Here is a 20,146-nt window from a genome sequence, read left to right as displayed (position 1 = left end):
TTTGCATATTCTTGGTTCGATTTACCCAAAAACGGTAAAATAATTTTTTACTAAAAATAAACTAAACAAAAACATCCAATGAATGTATTTATTTAGAAATATGTATTTTCTGCACAGTAGTTCACAATGAAATTGCCCAACTTGCCAGCGGGTCTATGGCTACGTTGACATAGACACAGTCATAAGTAAGATTTATTTTTACATTTTTCCGTCATATCAGACGTTCTGTGGGAATAAAGTTTGAGCACATTATTGTCTATGTATTGGTGGTGGGTGCTGCTATCTGCTTTTCATTCAGCCCCATACTACATTTCTCACTATGCATTACCATCCCATATACTTTCTAGCCAGTTTGGAGTTGGTCCCCTCCACTATTGTCATGTTTGTTTAGGAGGCTGAGAGGCTCTCAGTGCGATTACATATTTACTATGCACAGTAAGGCCGGCATCACCCGACTCTGGTGGGTCCATGAAAATTAGACCATGTGCTGGCCGTTCTTCATGGACCGACAACAGTGCACGATGATGCTGATCCGATCCATGTAATACAACCACCTTCAATTTCTTACATACCAAGCAAGAGCCTATGATAGAGCCCTATGATGTCAGTACCGTAAAATATGAGAAACAACCAGGAAAGATCTGAAGAAGCTGATGCAGTACATTATCTTCCACCCAATTACACTGGAGATAGATAATCTGGACTTCTAGATAAATACTGAAATCAGTATTTATTGAAAATTTTAAAAGACATACACAGGAAACTGATGCCTGTAGTACTGCAGCGCACCTATCTACTCCTAGGTCCGCACACTTTACAAGTTTCCCTGTAAGGTCCGTTCCACACTTGCGAGTTCCACACTTGCTGCCCGGATCGCAAGGCCTGAACGCCGAAAACCGGAACTGAACTGAACTGAACATTCCTGTTTTCAGCATTTGGGCCGTGTGATCCGGGCAGCACGCCCGCAATTGTGGAACGGGCTTCTCGGTAGATGGCCAGGATCCCCACCTATCTGTTATTGATGCCCAACCTCTGTTCTATTGATATTTCATCACTATCCAAGTAAACTCCTTTTAAATGCAGAACATTTTACGATAAATATACAAGTATGACAAATCCCATAACATGTTAAAGACCATATAAAGAAAGGAGATGCACATAGAAATATATAACTTAGTATTTAGTGGTTACAGTCTGTTAACACACATTGTACATCTCTATATATTTAGCCAAGACATTCAATAAATAAAGTATTTCACTAAATCTTTTAAAAAATAATCTGCTCTACATAATGCCTGGAGGTCCAGTAATGCCCAGCATTCACTATGGCCAGTAATATTGTGTACACACGGCTGCTGCACGCTGCTGTCGTCAAGTCCTGCTACACGATGGGAAAGTTCTCGAATTATACCGCATTCACCCTGTAGATAGAAGAAAATCACTTTTTATATATTTTAGTTCACATAAAATATAATGCAGTTGTGGCCCAGTCATTGCATACATCAAAACTGTATTTAGTGAACTCAGCAGTTTCCCACTTCATTTTGGCACTTCTGTTTTTTTAGGCACCTGCACCCAGCTAAAAGTTCCAGCACCTGGGACTAGAGTTAACTGCACCCCCCCCCCTCATATTAAGGGACTCCCCACATGTGTTAAAGTTTGAAAGTACCAGAGTAATGCGGGATCTGGTTTATGGTTAATATGCTTGTTTTTATTTTATTGCCCACCTCAACCTTTACAGGAAAACTCTTTAAAGAGAACCCGTCATGCAAAATAACCCCCTAATCTAAATTAGAGAGCATTGCCTCTATCCCTTCATTGTCCCTCTACATGCCTGTAAACCTAAGCAATGAGGTCCTAAAGCTGTATGCAAATGACCTGTGAAATGTCCAATGAAGCATTAGCATATTCAAGCTGTCCAGCTTATTCATGAGTGGGAGGCACAGCCACACCCCCAGTGCATGACTGACAGCCTGTATAATGATGTGAGGCTGTATAATGATGTGCTTCCTGGTGCTGGTGGCCACGCCCCCTGCAGCCTGTGTGTGCATGTGTGTGTGTATAGGAGAGATACAGCAGCTCCAGGCAGCAGCCATGTTACAGCAGAACATGTCAGATTCATGTGTAGCTGATGTCTGTGTCTCTCACCTGTATATTAGGAGGATGCAGCATGTCAGCAGATGCAGCACACACACTAGCAATGCTTTACTATACATTACACACAGACATGAGCAGGGGGAGGAGAGGGGAGGGGTAACAGGGGTGACATCACTGCCTCTGACCATGTGACCAGCCTCATTTACATGATAAAGAATAGATGATTTTACAATGAATAATGTATGAAATAACTAGATAAAGGCTGGGATGGGATCCTTGTGAGCTGCTCCAATCGGTAGTAGTGACAGGACAAGTGACACAGACCTGATGACAGGTGTCCTTTAACCCCTTAACGCTCTGCGCCGTAGCTCTACGGCGCAGAGTGTTAAGGGAAGTATGAAGAGGGCTCACGGGCTGAGTCCTCTTCATACAAAGGTGGGGGTTTTTGCATATTGCACAAAACCCCCACCGCTAATAACCGCGGTCGGTGCTTGCACCGATCGCGGCTATTAACCCCTTCAACGCCGCCGGCAAAGTCGCCGGCGGCGTTTAAAAGACGGCGGCGCGCGGGCGCCGCCATCTTTTTTCCGATCGCCACGCCCCCGAACGTCATCGGGGGGCGGCGATCGGTTGCCATGGTAGCCTCGTGTCTTCTTTTGACACAAGGCTATCTGGCAGCTGCAGATTCGTTACAATGAGCCAGTGGCTCATTGTAATGAATGTGCTGCAAAAATGCCATATATTGCAATACAGAAGTATTGCAGTATATGGTAGGAGCGATCTGATCATCTAGGGTTAATGTACCCTAGATGGTCTAAAAGATAGTGAAAAAAAAAATTTAAAAAAAAGTTTAAAAAATAAAAAAAATTAATAAAATATTAAAAGTTCAAATCACCCCCCTTTCCCTAGAACGGATATAAAACATAATAAACAGTAAAAATCACAAACATATTAGGTATCACCGCGTCCCAAAATGCCCGATCTATCAAAATATAAAAACGGTTACAGGCGGCGGTGACCTCTGAGGCGGGAAATGGCGCCCAAATGTCCGAAATGCGACTTTTACACCTTTTTACATAACATAAAAAATGAAATAAAAAATGATCAAAATGTCGCACAGACCTCTAAATGGTAGCAATGAAAACGTCGCCTCATTTCGCAAAAAATGACCCCTCACACATCTTTGTGCGCCAAAGTATGAAAAAGTTATTAGCGTCAGAAGATGGCAAAATTTTTTTTTTCTTTTTTTGTACACATTCGTTTAATTTTTGAAAATTTATTAAAACACAATAAAACCTATATAAATTTGGTATCTCCGCGATCGCACCGAACCAAAGAATAAAGTAGGTGTGTTATTTGGAGCGAAGAGTGAAAGTCGTAAAAACTGAGCCCTCAAGAACGTGACGTTTTTTTTTCAATTTTTCCACATTTGGAATTTTTTTTCAGCTTCGCAGTACACGGCATGTTAAAATAAATAACATTACGGGAAAGTAAAATTTGTTACGCACAAAATAAGCCCTCACACAGGTCTGTACACGGAAAAATGAAAAAGTTATGGATTTTTGAAGTTGGAGAGCGAGAAATCAGCCGGAAAACCCTCCGTCCTTAAGGGGTTAAAGGGTTTAAGAACAGAATAGGGTCACCCATATTGTTCTAATCCCCGGGAAGCAGGATTCGGGGCTTCCTGTGGCATCCCGTTGCGGTGGATGGCAGGGGCTATGACAGTAATGTCCCCTCCACGTTAAACACGATAATATCATTGGTTGCAGGGGCATGCCAAATATATCCACACACCCCTCTAACTACTGCTATGGTAGTGATCTGATGTGGCAGTGGTGATCATAGAGGATACAAACATAGTGATGTTTGTGCCACCACTTCCATGCGCTGGAAGCTAGCAGGACATGGTATGTCACAAGAAGTCCCAATTCATTTTGCCCCGGGGGTCTTGTGACCCAAGGAAACTTTATCAGGGTAAGTATGCTTGACCTTATTCGGTGTTATACTTAAGGGGTTGTTTGGGGATTTAAAAACATGGCTCCTTTCTTCCAAAAATGGCACCACACTTGACCATGGTTTGTGCCAGTACTTGGTACTTGGTTCCATTCATCTCTTATACAGCTGAGTTGCAATACCGGTACAAACCATTGTCTTGTGTGGTTCTGTTTTTTGAAGATGGAAACCATGTTTTTCAACCTCCGGACATACCCTTTAATCTGTTAAAATTTTGTATGTTATGCCAACCCCTTTATGGCACTGTGTACTGAGCTAGAAGCAGGCAACTCCATTCGCTTTATAGTGGCTGAGCTCAGTTATTGCAGCTTTTGTTCCCTTTTTTTCATGGATTCATGCTCAGCTGCAATAATAAGGAATAGCCACTACCCAATGGATGGAGATATCTGCGGCTCACTGTGTCATACTGGCCCTATGTCTCCTGACATCAGTGGGGGGCGGCGAATGTCAGACCCTGACTGATCTGATATTGCTGATCTCCCCAATATCTTACATTTTTTTACATCATGTGGTTTCAATCAGAAGTGATGGAATTACCGAAGTCTTGGCTGATTCAGAATATACACAATAAGTCACGTACCTCTGCATCTAGCATTGAAGATAGTGTAACGCTCTCCTTCCTGTATTCACGTTGGATTGGTACTTGTCATGTTATGTCCCGGCAGACAGTGATGAGTCTGGCTGCTGGATTGTCTCTCGTTTTCGCTTGGCGTCTCAGACCCGACACCCATGTCCTGAAAGATGCGTTTCAGCTTCCGCCAGCTCTCCCGCAGGGCTTTTCTATATTTTCTTTAGTTATACATAAAAAAATATAAGTTTTATCATGAGATACTAAGAATAATTAATTTAAATATTGCTGTGCATAGAGATTGCTGGGGTTGCATCCATGTCACATGGTTATGCCAAGCAGGGAATACTTTCTATAAAGATGCCAACACTGTGCTACTAGGCTATAATGTGTCAGGTGTATCCATATTCATACTGTGTGAATATCGCCTAAGTGTCTGAGTCTTTTATGTAGCATCTGGACATGCAAGTTAATCCTATCACTGTCCCCTTTTATCTGAGCTTCACCATTAAAGATGTATTCTTGGAATTATTTGTAGATCACCTTGCCATGGTAAAGAGGGATCAATATAAAATTTGTGGGAAGCAGGCCAGTGGCATCATGTTAAAGGAGTTGGCTACTCATTTACTTAAGTTGCCCATTGCCTTGTAGATAATCCCTGAATATTCATCAAGTGATTCTGCAGTCCTGCTACTTAATTTTGTACTGTGTGCAGGCTCTCTGTGCCTCTTTGTTTACATCTCTGAGCTATAATTAGTTGGAGCTGCAGCAGCAGAAGAGTTATGGCTCATCATCCTCTCCCTGTCAGTATGGACGGACTGCGAGGAGTAAGATGCCCTACCATTATCCTATTAATATGCCTATTGTTATGTGAGAGAAGGCAGCTGTGTATGTGTGTAGGCTGAAGCTCTGCACACCACTTCCGGGATGCGCAATATTGCATAAGCACAACCATTATATATTATATCTTCAAACATTGGATTTTGAAGGTAAGCGTTGCATCACCACTCATCTGATATTGATGACTTATCTTAAAAGGGTTGCAACTTACAACTAACAAGGTAAGTATTGGACCCAAATAGTGTCACAGGTAGGTCACGTGACCTGGGCAGCAGGACTCCAGACTTCCTGTGACATCACATGTCCTGCCGACATGGAGGAGGCCATAGAGTCTTTACTGTATTTACACGTCCACACGCCCCTCCAATGCGGTTGGGAACATGCCTACTTTAACTTGTGCATGGCCTCTTCAATTAGCCTGAAGCCAGCAGTACACCAGAACGTCATAGAAGCGACCTGCCGCCTCCAACAAACTTTAACAGGGTAAATATATTATGGGTGACCCTTTTAGGGTCTTAAACTTACCCTGCTAAAATTTGTTATGAGTGGACAACTCCTATAAGGATAAGCTATCAATATATGAATCCTGTATAACCCTTTGCCCTCTTATACAAAGTCAGGAGTGTTTATAGATGGGAGGGAAAATTACTTTTTGAGCCATAGTTTTATTATTGAACATCACATCTTGATGTAGAAATAGAATGAAAGCTGCAAAGTCTATGAAATATTTATCACTTACCTTTGAGCCAGCGAATTAACCCATGGATTTATGCCAGATGTCAGGACAATGAGCCAGACGGAAGCCATTTGCGCTGGTGGAGGAACGTTGTCCGTGTAAAATATTTCATAGAAGCTAATTGTGAGCGATGGAATCCAGCAGACGGGAAGATAAACTAGCAAAAAAAAACATAATAGTCGCTCATTCCAGGGATTCTCGGACATCTAAACGCCTAAACACAGCTCAAATTGTGCGCCTTAAGATATTGGGAGCCCAGGCAGTATAATACAATGGCTACAGAGGGACAGCATGGAGACTCTGCATGCCCCTGGTACACCACATGGCCGACAAAGGTTGTTTGTGTTTTGCTTATGCAAAGGATAGTTCAGACAAATTCATTTCTATGGGCCCATACACACAGACAAGGTTTCCACTGTGCCGTGTCCAAGCTGTAAAACTCTGAGCAAAAAACCCGGTCCTATTCCCCTGCCCAAGTTTTGGTCTTGCCCAGTTCTTATTGCGGTCATTGTCATATGAACAGACCTCTCCATCTTAACGTTGCACATGAGAAGTTCCCTTCTCCCGAAAATGACCCCCTTCTCCAAACCAATTCGTACAACGATTAGATGTTTTGTGAAACAAACATCATTTTCCATTGCGCAGACATTACTACCATTCCTATCATCGTGCGTCCACATTATCCCACACATTAAGTAAATTACCCTTGGATAACCTATTAACTCGTTTCTATCCACTTGTGCCTTTCCAAAAAAACAAAAAAAATTGACTCGCAAAAAAGAGTGTTAAAGGAAATCTACCACAAAAATCCATAATGATAAACCAGGGACATTACTCATAGATCCAGGCACCGGGACTGTAGTAATCTTCTAATATTTGTCATCCATGGCCTCCTTCCTTCTAAAATCAACTTATAAAATGCCAGATGTTGCCAGAACCCCTCTGTGCTGTAGCTTCACAGGCTATTACACTGTTTCCCCCTTCCTTCTGCTCAGTCCGCACTTTCCTACGTCATCTGCCTGTTGTAATCTAACAGAGTTGGATGGCATGGTCCTCATGCACAGTGTCACAGTTTGTGAAGATATAGCACAGAATGGCTCTGGTAACACCCCTAGAGCCCTTGTGGCTCTTTAGAAAAATTTTAAGTCGATTTTAGAAGTAATGAGGCAATGGATAACCAATATAAGAGGATTACCAGTCACAGTGCCTGGATCTATGAATAAGAGTCCCTGGTTTATTAGGCTTGATTTTGAGGGTAGATTTGCTTTAAGGAACAAGGGATTTTACCCCATTAAACTAGCAGCACCTCGCCTCAGGTCGCAGGTGAAATGTAATTTGTAGAATTCCTACTTTTGTGGGAATTCTCACCGGTTTACCTATTAAAAAAAATAAAGTCTCCCCCAAAATCATGTGACAATGAGCAGAGAAAAGTCAAAATGTGCCTGAGATGAGTCAAGTTTAGATGCTGCTGGGGGAGAGTGATTCAGACACCACTATCTTCTATTCTATAGCACCTAGAAACATGCTGCTGGTGTCATATTAAAGATAAGAATCTCAGCTATGTCACCAGTCACATCAGGCTTGTGGTTCTTATGAACTGAAGATATGTTTATCTTTTTTATTTTGATGGTAGATCTCCCCAGTTCATTGGTGCCTTAAACTTTTGGCATGTTAAAGGGGCTATTTAATTTGGATAACGGATTTCTTTCACTTTGCTAGGTAACCTGGTTGTCTATACCTGACAATTCCTGTAAATATTCGTCCCTAAAGCCCATTTCGGCATGTGGAGGTTTCTGCATTTATTACTAGCTAAATACTGGTGCTTTTTTTGAGTTAAGTTAACAATGATGTATAAATGGCCGTGAATGAGTTAATGTTCTTGGGACATTATCTGTCCCTTAGTTTTGCGGAAATTAAAGTTTATGGCACGCAATAAACTTAATGTGGGAAAAGAAAGCTTTCACAATTCAGTAATCTGTTTTATGATTCGTTTATTTTTGGAATTGAAGGGAGTCTGTCTATTAAACTAATACTAGTGAGTAGGGGACTTAAAGGAAACCTGTCACCAGATTTCACTCCACTAAACTACTAGTCGCCTCGGGTAAGGGATGAAATGTCCTTTATAGTATTCCCTCTTTTATGTGACATCTCCCCCATTTACCTATAAATAATAAGTTCTGTGATAATGAGCAGAGAAGACTAGTAGTTTGCTTGAGATGAGTCACTTTAAGAGGCTGCAGGGGGGAGTGTCACTGCAGATGTCCCTCTACACTTCTATAGTATCTAGATACATTCTGCGGGTATCATCGTAAAGATATGAATCCCATGTGGTTTGAAGGGCTGCAGAAAAGGAGATGCAGACAGTTAAACATAGGTTAGTATTGGATTTTTATCTGCAGCTCGTATTTCCAATTACCGTATTTACTCGGATATAAGCCGAGGCCCCTAATTTTACCACAAAAACCTAGGAAAACCCATTGACTCGAGTATAATCCGAGGGTGGGAAATGCATTGGTCACAGCCTCCCCATTATATAGCCTGCTGGACTCTGCCCCATAGTGTATAGCCATCAACTCCCCCCCAATATATAGCCTGCCAGCCCATATCCCCCAGTATATAGCCAGCTCGCTGCCCCAATATATAGCCAGCCCCCTGCCCCAGTATATAGCCAGCAGCGGGGGAAGCCGGAAAGGTGAGGTTTGATATCTTTTTTGACTCGAGTATAAGCCGAGTTTGGGTTTTCAGCACATTTTTTTGTGTTTTTCTGATGACATCTGAAAGTTGAGATTCTTCTCTTTAATGACATTAGAAGCATGTTTCTAGGTGCCATAGAACAAATAATGGTGGCTGATGTGACTCCCCCCTGCAACCTCTAAACTTCACTCATCTCAGGTAAAATATGACTCTTCTCCGCTCATTTTCTGGTGACAGGTTCCCTGTGTTTTTGATGGAACGTATAACTCGTGCGGTAATATTGCTCTGTGCTCTCAGTAGTGTTGTTTTCTACTATTATGGAGGGGATAATGATCACATTTTACTGGCATCCTGATCTGCGTGTGTGTACAGGACTGTATTTCTATGCAGCACTTCCTTTCCAGCAGTTCCTCTGAGGCTTTGTGGTTCTCCGTGCACACATAAAGCTGCATACAATTGCCTGGAGTCATTATCTGAATATTTCCCAGTTACCTGGAAAACCCTGATCCAGTCCTAATGTATGATGAGCCGTCCACAGTTCTCAAATGCTCCTACACGAGTATTATCTATAAAGACGCCTCTCAGCTTGTAAAATCCGCATCCATTTCTGGGCCTCACAGGCCTCTGCGCTGATACCTATGCCCCTAGACTCTGAACTGGGGTTAGATGCAGGGACCCGAGCTTCTACTTCCTGCATTATGTATTGGCCCCCTGCTTGCTGATTAAGTCTGACATTTTTTTTTACCCTAAAAACTGTATATTCTTATTTTTGATTATTTATTTTGTAAAGAAAATGCCCCATCCTGAACATCACTGTAAGTCAGTCTGTGAAAAGCTGGTGACCAGTTAATGGAAATCTACCTTCAAAATCCATCCTTATAAACCAGGGACATTACTCATAGATCCAGGCACCGTGACTGTGATAATCTTCTTATATTTGTTATCCATGGCCTCCTTCCTTCTAAAAATCAACTTTTGACATAATGCTAATTAGCCAGAAGGTATGTTGGGGGCGTTACCTGCGTCCCTCCGTGTTGCAGCATCAAAGGCTCTCACACTGTACATGACAACTGCCCACCCTCCTCTGCCTGATACACTGTCTACACCTCCCACTGTGTGAGAGTATAACAGCCTGTGAAACTTTAACACGGAGGGGCTCTGGTAAAGACCCCAGTACTCTTGATAAGTACTGTACATGTTCAATGCCCTGGTTTGGGATTGTACCGCACATGCACTAGAGATTTGGTGGTTCCAAGCTGGCTGCCTAAATGCCCCACTAGATTACATGACATCTACCACCAGGATGAAGGACTGTCTGCAAATGAGCCTCAGGGGCTCCAGGTTCCATTAACGCCTATGGATCTTGGAGCCCCTCAGGCTCATTTGCAGACAGTCCTTCATCCTGGTAGTAGATGCCTTTTAAACATTATTTGGGGACACTCGCTGAGTTCTCTCCCATAGAAATGACACATTTTATTCCTCCACTTCAGTCCTATAAACATCAGAGCATTTTTGTCTGAAAGTTTCCATCGTTACAAGTATTTATAAGCCTTCCCATAGGACAAGTAATTGTTGAGTTTTATTTTTAACTTTGGCTTTTGACATCTTTTTAGTTCTACTTTATAACAATCCTACATCATACAATCCTACATCGTGCAGTGCTACATCGTGCAGTGCTACATCGTACAGTGCTGCATCGTACAGTGCTAGATCGTACAGTGCTGCATCGTACAGTGCTGCATCGTACAGTGCTGCATCATACAGTGCTACATCATACAGTGCTGCATCGTACAGTGCTGCATCATACAATCCTACATCGTGCAGTGCTGCATCGTACAGTGCTGCATCGTACAGTGCTACATCATACAGTGCTGCATCGTACAGTGCTACATCGTACAGTGCTACATCATACAGTGCTACATCGTACAGTGCTACATCATACAGTGCTACATCGTACAGTGCTGCATCGTACAGTGCTGCATCGTACAGTGCTACATCGTACAGTGCTACATCGTACAGTGCTGCATCGTACAGTGCTGCATCGTGCAGTGCTGCATCGTGCAGTGCTGCATCGTGCAGTGCTACATCGTGCAGTGCTACATCGTACAGTGCTACATCGTACAGTGCTACATCGTACAGTGCTGCATCGCGCAGTGCTGCATCGCGCAGTGCTACATCGCGCAGTGCTACATCGCGCAGTGCTACATCATACAGTGCTACATCGAGGGGCTGCTGAATACTGTTAGCATCTATGATGTCACATATCTTCATTATACTAATTGCTATATTGTATATTAAAGTTTTTTCCAGGGTTGTGATATTATTGAGCTACTCTATGGTTTGTTCATTAATATTGGATTCATGGGGGTGGGACACTCGGGACCCCTAAGATCATCTGTATTGGGACCGGAATAACAATCAAGACTGAAGCTTCTAGTTTTGTGTGTAGAGGTCGACCCCGGAAAAAAAAGAAATGCCCATCAACTACTCACAAATGGTCCTCAGAATTGTAGGGAATAAAGTGTCAATTAAAGGGGTTTTTCTGTAAAATAGTCCTGTGGAAAGGGGCTTTAAAATACTAACTGGTTACTTTGTGCCACCTGTTCGATGCTGGCCTAAATGCCCCATTAGATTAAATGACATCTACCACCAGGATGAAGGACTGTCTGCAAATGAGCCTCAGGGGCTCCAGGCTCCATTTACACCTATGGAGCTTGGGGCTCCATATGATGTTGTATCACTGACAATGAACAATCATTATTTGGAATATTCAGTGTTCCAAATCTTTATCAAAGTGATCGGATGATTCCATTTCATGGAATCCACTTCATAAGAAACCACTTTTCAATAAATAATTTTTTTAAGGTGTTATATAGTACATTAATATCTAGTTTAATGCTGTACTACATATGTTGAAGTGCAAAATTACCCAGCATCAGATTATGTAGTATATCTTTACACCTCAACACATCAAAAATTTTGTTACATTTTCTTATTTCTTAGGCCACAACCTTTTCCTATAACAAAGCCAAACAAGCCTTTAAGGAAATCTACCATCACAATCCATCATGATAAACCAGGGACACTTAATCCTAGATTCAGGCACCGTGACTGTGGTCATCTTCTAATATTTGTTATCCATGGCCTCCTTCCTTCTAAAATCAACTTTTAAAATTATACTTATAAGCCTGAATGGCTTATGGGGGTGTTCCCAGAGCTCCTCTGTGCTGCAGCTTCACAGGCTATTACACTGTGTGACATTAGAAACCTAAATCTGTAAAAACTGTCACCACATTTGCACATATGCAGCCAGTGACAGGTTAAGATTAACTGACTGCCGCGCTTTTTTTTTTAGCTAAAAATTGTTTCGCTTACATCCACAGAAATCACCTCCGCTAATATTCCCTGGCATCAGAGGGGGACGTGTCCTGCTTAGACGGCCTTTCCCATCTACTGTACCTTATGCCTTATGAACTGTGACCAGTAAGGAGGCATGTCATGTGACCAGAGTGATATCATCTAAGGTCCTTTAGCTTCTAATAATAGCAAACTGTACCCCATGCATGTATCTGACCAAATTAAGTCACAGCAGCCTCCATGGACTTCTACTTCTCTCTACTTCTCTCCATGGAGGCTGCAGTGACTTCATGTAATCACATGTATGTTGTACAGTTTTCTATTTTTAGAAGTCTGAAGGACCTTGTCACTGGTCACATGTCATGAATGTAACACAAGGCACCGTGTAAACAAATTGACATAATATTTCCCATCTGTACATAGAGCTTTATACATCTGTAGCTGAATATTACTAGACAGTCCCTAAGTACGAGGAGGCAGAGCAGTGATTTGAAGAGACACAGAGCTGTCAGTCAGAATAATGGGGCGTGGCTCACTGGTATTTCTGACTCTTCTCTCTTGTGCTGCCAGAGATGAGTCAGAAAAGCTAATTTGCATATCAGAAAAACGTCTATAATTAAGGTACAGGGCCCCACTGGCAGTCAATTTTAGGTGATATGGGGAGGACTTGTAACCCTTTATCAGCAGGCATTGTTTGTTGGGGGGGGGGGGATCTGGTGACAGGTCCTCTTTAAGGAATAATACCTTTATTGGCTAACCAGGTAATTCTACAATTTTCTCAACATACTATGATATTACAACAGGCAGACGGAGGGGGAAGTGCTTAACAGCCTGTAAAGCTATAACACAGAGGGGCTCTTGTAACAGTGACAGGAGCCCTTCTGGCTCATTAGCATAATTATAAAAGTTTAATGTAGAAGGAGGGAGGCCATGGATAATAAATATAAGAAGATACCACAGTCGTGGTGCCTGGATCTATGAGTAAGTGACTCTGGTTTACAATGATGGATTTTCATGGTAGATTTCCTTTAAAAGTATGTAGAACCCTGGATAAACCAGTCGCAAGATTTTTGTTGTAAACAGATGAGTCTCTATATTTATATGTGAATATCCGAAAATAAAAACCACTTAAAATATTTTGGATTTGCTACTTTTTACCATTTCTCTAAACAATAAATTAATGGATGTTGACAAATGATTATGTCATACTGCTGGATAAAATCTATATATAGTATGTGGCAGGGGTGGGGAATCTATAGCATGGGTGCTACCCGTGGACCACAGAGCCTTCTGTAGGCACCCACTTCTTCACCCCAACACAGATTTCACCAGGCAGCAGTGAAGTCCCAGGCTGCCCGGGGTGTACCACACACAGCGCTATATAAGTGGTGCTGCAGGAGTAGTCAGGAGGTGCAGACAGGGCTGGATTATCATTGTAGTTATTGGAGCTCCTGCTCCAGGCCCCACAATTTTTCCTGTTTGGGGGACAGTGGGACGAAGATACAAGGGTAATACAAATACAAACTTCTATTGTGAAAGATCCACTTCTGATTTTGATGGTGTGAGCATATGTGTCTATGAGGCTTTTACTTACATGCTGAGACAATAAGGACAAGAGTATTTCGGAAATAAGACCGGATGGGCACGTAGTAGCAGTGTTGGTCGTTGCATACAAAAGTTCCTCTCTTTGCCTGGCTCCGGGCAATGTGAATGATGGCAATATACAATATGCTGATCGCCAGTATTGGAGTGATGATGCCACCACTCAGTATTACCACGCTGTAGGCCATGGTGGTCGAGTTGAGTGTGGGCAAGCACATGTGGACGTCTTGATTGAAACTGTATTCTCCGAAACCTATAAAAGGTAGTGCGGCCACAACTATGGCACAAATCCACAAAAATATCAGGATAATCCAAATGCGTCTCTTGGTGACTATTTGAGCGTATCGTAGAGGGAAACAGATTTCTGTAAATTTGTCCATGGTTGTCCATGCCAGGGAGTTCAGCGATGCCACCTGGAGTAAAACCAGCACAGACCCGACCAGTTTACAGGCAATGTCCGTATTGAAGAAGGTGCCGCCTCCTAAGATGCCGCATATCCCCACTGAGATGATACTCATGCCAAAAAGCATGTCACATAGGCTCAGGTTGAGGGTTAACCCCCACGTGTCTGTCCGTAGCTTCAAGTGTGATAGGAACAGGAAAAGTAGGGTGAGGTTTGCACCCACTGCCCCAACACCCGCACTGATCAGAAGTGTCACATAGACAAGCAACTCCGGTGACATCTTCCTGTTGTTACTTCAGGTTTTGTATCCACGGGTTATCAACATCTCATCTGTGATATGCAGTGACACAACAATAGATAAGATGGGTTAAATGTTTTGAAAGTACGAGATGAAATAAAATGAATATTTCTAATTAATTTTTAAACGTCTTTGGTGAGCTAAAGAATTGGAATGGCCACTTTTAAATGCATCTCTTTTATTAGACATGTACCTGTGTATTTGCTTTCTTTGATAGTTTCTGCCTCTCCCTGTTCTCTCCATGCTGCCCTCTGCATGTATACACAACTTCCCCTCTCTCACTGCTTGCAGCCATCTTTATGGCGTCTCCCACTGTATCTTTCTTCTCTCAGTCCCTCCTCACTGAAAAAGACAGGAAGATGGGAGGGGGAGGGAGCAGGATGAATTGTGATCTCCTGCTGCAGCTCCTCCTATTACGCAGGGCTCAGACATGTAAACAAAGAAGCACAGAGATTCTGTACACATTATAGAAGAAAGTAGCAGGACTTCTGAATCACTTGATGAACATTCCGGGACTTTCCACAAGGCATTAAAGGCACATGGGAAACTTATGTAAAAGAGTGGCCAACCCCTTTAAAATTGGTAATTTTGTAGGTTGCTGTTTCTGTAACCAATACGTAGAATCAAAAGTAATAGTGTAATTATGTGGACAGATCACTCTGAGAGCTATAAGAGCTTCCTAGTTGGTATAAAAATAGATTATATCCACTGATGATGTCAGATGATGGAGGGTGATGATCGGATCCCAAATTGCAGCACAAATCTACTAACATAATTTATTTGCTGCGGTTTCATTGTATGTACTGCAGTCTCCCATGCTGTATGCAGAGGGCTCCGCTCATGAGCCCTCTTAATGTGACCTTACCAATGCTGTCCCATATTATTGAAACATGGGTCGATAAAGGTTTGACTACTTTTCAATAAATCTCTAACATCAGACATGTTTATGTACCTGTGTCTTTACCTACTTTTATAGCTTTAGCCTTTCCCTGTTCTCACCATGCTGCTCTCTGTATGTACACATAGCTTCCTCTCTTACTACTTTGGGTCGTCCTCATGGTGTCTCCCACTGTGCCTCTTTTTTCACTGTTCAGCCTCCGGGACTGCGGGGAGGGGCAAGGGGTTGCAGGATGAGTCATAACTCTCCTGCTACAGCTCCTCCTTTTCAGTAGAGCTCAGACATGTAAACATAAAAGCATGGCGAGTCTGCACACAGTACAAAAGTAAGTAGCAGGACTGCTGAATACACTGACTCCAATGCACCAGCTTTTCAATTTAACAGGGGGAGTGGGAAGTAAAAGTTGGTGAAATGTAGGAGGGTGCATCCAACATGACAGTGACGCCCATCGTGCACCAAAATACTAATTTGTATATAAATATAAGTGAAAATGTATCTTCCTAAACTGTGAGGAATTGATACAGAAAGTATGTGGGGAAAATTATATAAATTTATAGACCATATCATTCAATTGCTGAAAGTGGACAACCCCTTTTAAGGCAACCTTAGAATTAAGTTAAATTCATATTTAAATTGTGTGGCTCACGGCAAAAAAATAGTCTAATCTTTACCCTTAAATTCCAATTTTAAAAAAACTTAAAACCAGTGTAAAAAAATGGAACCCTTCACCAGATTTCACCCCATTAAAGTGCCAGCCCCCCACAGGTCAGATATTAAATGTCCTTTTTAGAACATTTCTCTTTTATGTGAAATCTCGCCCACTTACCCATAAGGAAATGACCTCCATATAGAAAAATGAGCAGAGAAGAGTCGTATTTGTTTGAGATGAGTCAAGTTTAGAGGCTACAGGAATGGGGGAGTCGCTTGAAATGCCGTTATCTTTTGGTTCTATGATACTTAGAACCATGGTGTCATATTAACAATAATAATCTGATCTTTAGGATCGCATCAGGCAGTTTAAAAAAGTCGGCATTGGACTTTTATTTGCAGCTCAGATTTAAACTATATTTTAAGGTGTCTGCATCTTTGGTTTTGCAGTTGCACAACCACAAGCCTGATGAACTCTTTTTTTAATATAACACCAAAATCAGAAGTGACTCTCCCCCTGCAGCCTCTAAACTTGACTCATCTCAGGCAAATATTACTCTACTCTGCCATTGCTCATTATGGAGGAGATTTTGTATAGTTAAACGGGTGAGATCTCACATAAAAGAGGGAATTCTGTAAAGGACATTTCATCATGTGGGGGCCGCTAGTTTAATGGGGTAAAATCTGGTGACTGGAACAATACAAACAGGTTTTAAAGGGATACAAAGTTCACATACAGAAACATAATAAACCATACACATTTGATTTGCCGTATTTACACTGATCCATGGAATAAAGTAAAAAATAATAATAATAAGCTATTCTAATATTCAACAAAACTAATACATTAAATATTGATAAAAAAAATTTTAATCATTAGAAAAAACCTTGGAGCTACAATTATAAGATATACAGTTCCGACTTGCATACAAATTCAACTTAAGAACAAACCTACATAAGCTATCTTGTAACCCAGGGACCGCCTGTATTTTACTTCTACAAAAATGGCAATATTGAGGTAGGAACTTCTGCAAATAGTGTGTTTGTGTGGGTTTCCACCGGGTCCTCCGGTTTCCTCCCACGCTCAAAAACATACTGATAGGTTGATTAGATTGTGAGCCCCATTGGGGACGTGGACTGATTTGGGGAACTCTGTGCAGCGTAATCTGTGTGCGCTTTATAAATAAAGGAATTATTATGTTGTTAGTATTTTAGAGACAACTTTTGATCTGTCTACTTTTAAATGTAAACAATCGCTGTAGCATCTATTTACTGCACCTACATTTTTTTACATTTATTATATATCTTGTTGTAAATGTATTTTCTTAATTTAATTTTATTTTTTTGTTTGTTTTTTTTTTTTGTTAAGACCTAGGACATAGGAATTGTTAGAATAAAGTACAGGCAGATTTTATAGATATTTTTTATTCTAGATCTGTGAGCTTGTTTTTTTTGTGGGATAGGTTAAAGATTTTATTAACTTATATGCATCCAATAGTACAGGTAGTCCCCGGGTCATGTACAAGATCGGTTCCCTAGGTTTGTTCTGAAGTTGAATTTGTATGTAAGTCGGAACTGTATATTTTATCATTGTAATTGCAGACTTTTTTTTTTTTTTTTTTTTTTTGCCTCAGTGACAATTGGAGTTTCAAAATTTTTTTGCTTTCAGGATTGTAAATAAAGCTTCATTACAGACACCTTACAGCTGATCATTGCAGTCTGGGACTATAGTAACATTCAGAGAGCTTCACCAGAAGTCACAGTGGGGAGAGGGGTCCGTCTTTAACTAGGGGTCGTCTGTAAGTCAAGTGTCTTTAAGTAGGGGACCTGTAAACTTAATAGTGATTACATTGAGATCTTCGTGTAGGTTTGCTGTGGATAGTTACAAGGGGCTAGGGGCTATCACAGTCACATTACACGCTATACATCTCTGCTTGTGTCTATGGTAGGATACAGAATGTACATAGAAGCTGACACTTACCAGACTCTCTGTGTATTCCATGTCTGATGTATCAAGGACTCCTGCCAGTCTTGGTGAGGACGGATGAGTAGTAGATGTGCGGTGGATGTCTATGGATCAGTAATCATATGACACGCAGCATCCTGTTTTATCTAGTGCTCGCTCGCTGCTGAGGCACATAAGTGTCCGTGCCCTAGAGACACAAACTCAAACAAACTATCCCGCCTGCTTGTACATTTTATGGCTGGACATATTTAGCTAATTTCCTTCTCTCTGCACTTTCAGCCGCATCATGTTGTTTAGCAACACAGCCCTCACCGCCTGTAATCTCACATGATGTTTTATGAGGGGCTGATATCTGATGTATGGCTGGGGGGGGGGGGGGGGTTGTTTTTTTTTTTTTTTTTTTTCAGGCTGTGTTAATTAGCTTGAAGAGACGGAGATGATCTTTGTAACCGTAATAACTACTAATGGATGCCGGACTAAGTGTTCATGCAAGAAATGTCGAGCTTTGGTTTTTCCGTGAGGCATAATAATAATAATAATAATACTAATTCATTCGATTTTTCTAGTGGATCAAATGTAAACAAGAGAATTGACAGAGAATTTTAAGATTTTAATTTAGAAAGAAATTTCGTTTCCTAATCGGTCTACACTGGATTTAAGTAAAAAAAAATTATAGCTACGCCCTTAATGTATCTACAGTATTTTTCGGACTATAAGGCGCACCGGATTATAAGGCGCACCATCAATAAATGCCTGCTAAAATGTCTAGGTTCATATATAAGGCGCATCGGATTATAAGGCGCACCTGATTATAAGGATGAATGACCAGCAGGTGGCAGACCTGTGCACAGTACAAGGCAGCTGTTGTCTGTAAGTACGGTTCATATATAAGGCGCACCGGACTATAAGGCGCACCTGATTATAAGGATGCATGACCAGCAGGTGGCAGACCTGTGCACAGTACAAGGCAGCTGTTGTCTGTAAGTACGGTTCATATATAAGGCGCACCGGACTATAAGGCGCACCTTTGATTTCTGAAAAAAAATCTAAGGATTTTTTTGTGCGCCTTATAGTCTGAAAAATACGGTAAAAGGAGATGGTGAAGTAGGGAGGAGGGAAAAGTTGCGAGTGCTTATTGTACTAAAACATAACTTTTATTCAAGTAAAATGTTATGCATAAAAAGAGGCATCTAACCTAGATGCAGCAAGATAGATTGATGTAGCTGCTGTTATAATAATTAATAATAATAATTCCTTCATTTATATAGCGCACACAGATTATGCAGCGCTGCTCAGAGTTTGCCAAATTGATCTCACAATCAATGGGGCTCACAATCTAATCAACCTACCAGTATGTTTTGGAGTGTGGGAGGAAACCGGAGGACCCGGAGGAAACCCACGTAAACACAGAGAGAACATACAAACTCTTTACAGATGTTAACTCTAGGACCTAGCACTGCAAGGCTGTAGTGCTACCCACTGAGCCATCGTGCTGTTATAACAGTAGCATGGCCCCATATGTCATATATACAATTGATTTAGATTAAGTTTAAATAATTTGTGTGACTCTTCAGAGTAAATATTCCCTTATGTAGCTGTAAGGCTCAGTTCACACTACCAAATTTTTTTAAAAAGGGGATAATTAATGAATGGAAATATACTGAACGTTACTGACGATAAAGGGGGGAGATTTATCGATTTCTGATGTAGAAGCAGTGAAATAATCACAATTTCTTGTGAAATTAGGATTCCTGACAAGCGCGGGTGTGTGTGATTCCTCTACAATTTGTTAATAAAGTAATGTTTACCAAATAACTGACACTCAGCTTTCGGTTTATGGCCGTTACTTGCCACCTTCAAGATATTATATATTATAATTAGGAATATGTCCTCTCTCTCCGATCTCTCTATCCATCATCTATAATGTGAGTGTACGCTGACACCCTTACTAACCACATGTTGCTGCCACACACAACCCACACAAGCTTCTCATCTATGCTATGCTATGCTAAAAAAAAAAAAATCT

At 41.4% G+C, this 20,146-nt stretch overlaps 2 protein-coding genes across 2 annotated transcripts in view; one reads left to right on the top strand and one right to left on the bottom strand.

Annotated features, from left to right (window-relative positions):
* SEC23A (SEC23 homolog A, COPII coat complex component) overlaps positions 1-20,146 on the top strand; it is a 55,531-nt gene that overhangs the window by 18,460 nt on the left and 16,925 nt on the right. The window lies entirely within an intron of this gene.
* LOC140069537 (adenosine receptor A3-like) lies at positions 117-18,476 on the bottom strand. The gene is made up of 5 exons (XM_072115358.1): positions 18,136-18,476; positions 13,900-14,640; positions 6,258-6,411; positions 4,691-4,899; positions 117-1,421 (listed from the first exon to the last, which is right to left on the bottom strand). Exons 2-4 carry the CDS (start codon positions 14,588-14,590, stop codon positions 4,737-4,739), a joined length of 1,008 nt encoding a protein of 335 aa, XP_071971459.1. The 5' UTR covers positions 14,591-14,640; positions 18,136-18,476; the 3' UTR covers positions 117-1,421; positions 4,691-4,736.

The sequence above is a fragment of the Engystomops pustulosus genome, chromosome 7 (assembly GCF_040894005.1).
Source record: "Engystomops pustulosus chromosome 7, aEngPut4.maternal, whole genome shotgun sequence".
Taxonomy (NCBI): Eukaryota; Metazoa; Chordata; class Amphibia; order Anura; family Leptodactylidae; genus Engystomops; species Engystomops pustulosus.
The sequence above is the reverse complement of the archived record's forward strand: the minus strand, read 5'-3'. Positions and strand labels throughout refer to the sequence as shown.

Bases quoted from the DNA above. Each gene is read 5' to 3' on its own strand.
- LOC140069537 (XM_072115358.1), bottom strand. From the start codon at position 14,590: ATGTCACCGGAGTTGCTTGTCTATGTGACACTTCTGATCAGTGCGGGT. The intron at 6,412-13,899 runs GTAAGTAAAAGC...TTTTTTTGCTAG, and splicing joins TGTCCTTATTGTCTCAGCAT to TTTATCTTCCCGTCTGCTGG. The intron at 4,900-6,257 runs GTAAGTGATAAA...GTATAACTAAAG, and splicing joins GTTAATTCGCTGGCTCAAAG to AAAATATAGAAAAGCCCTGC.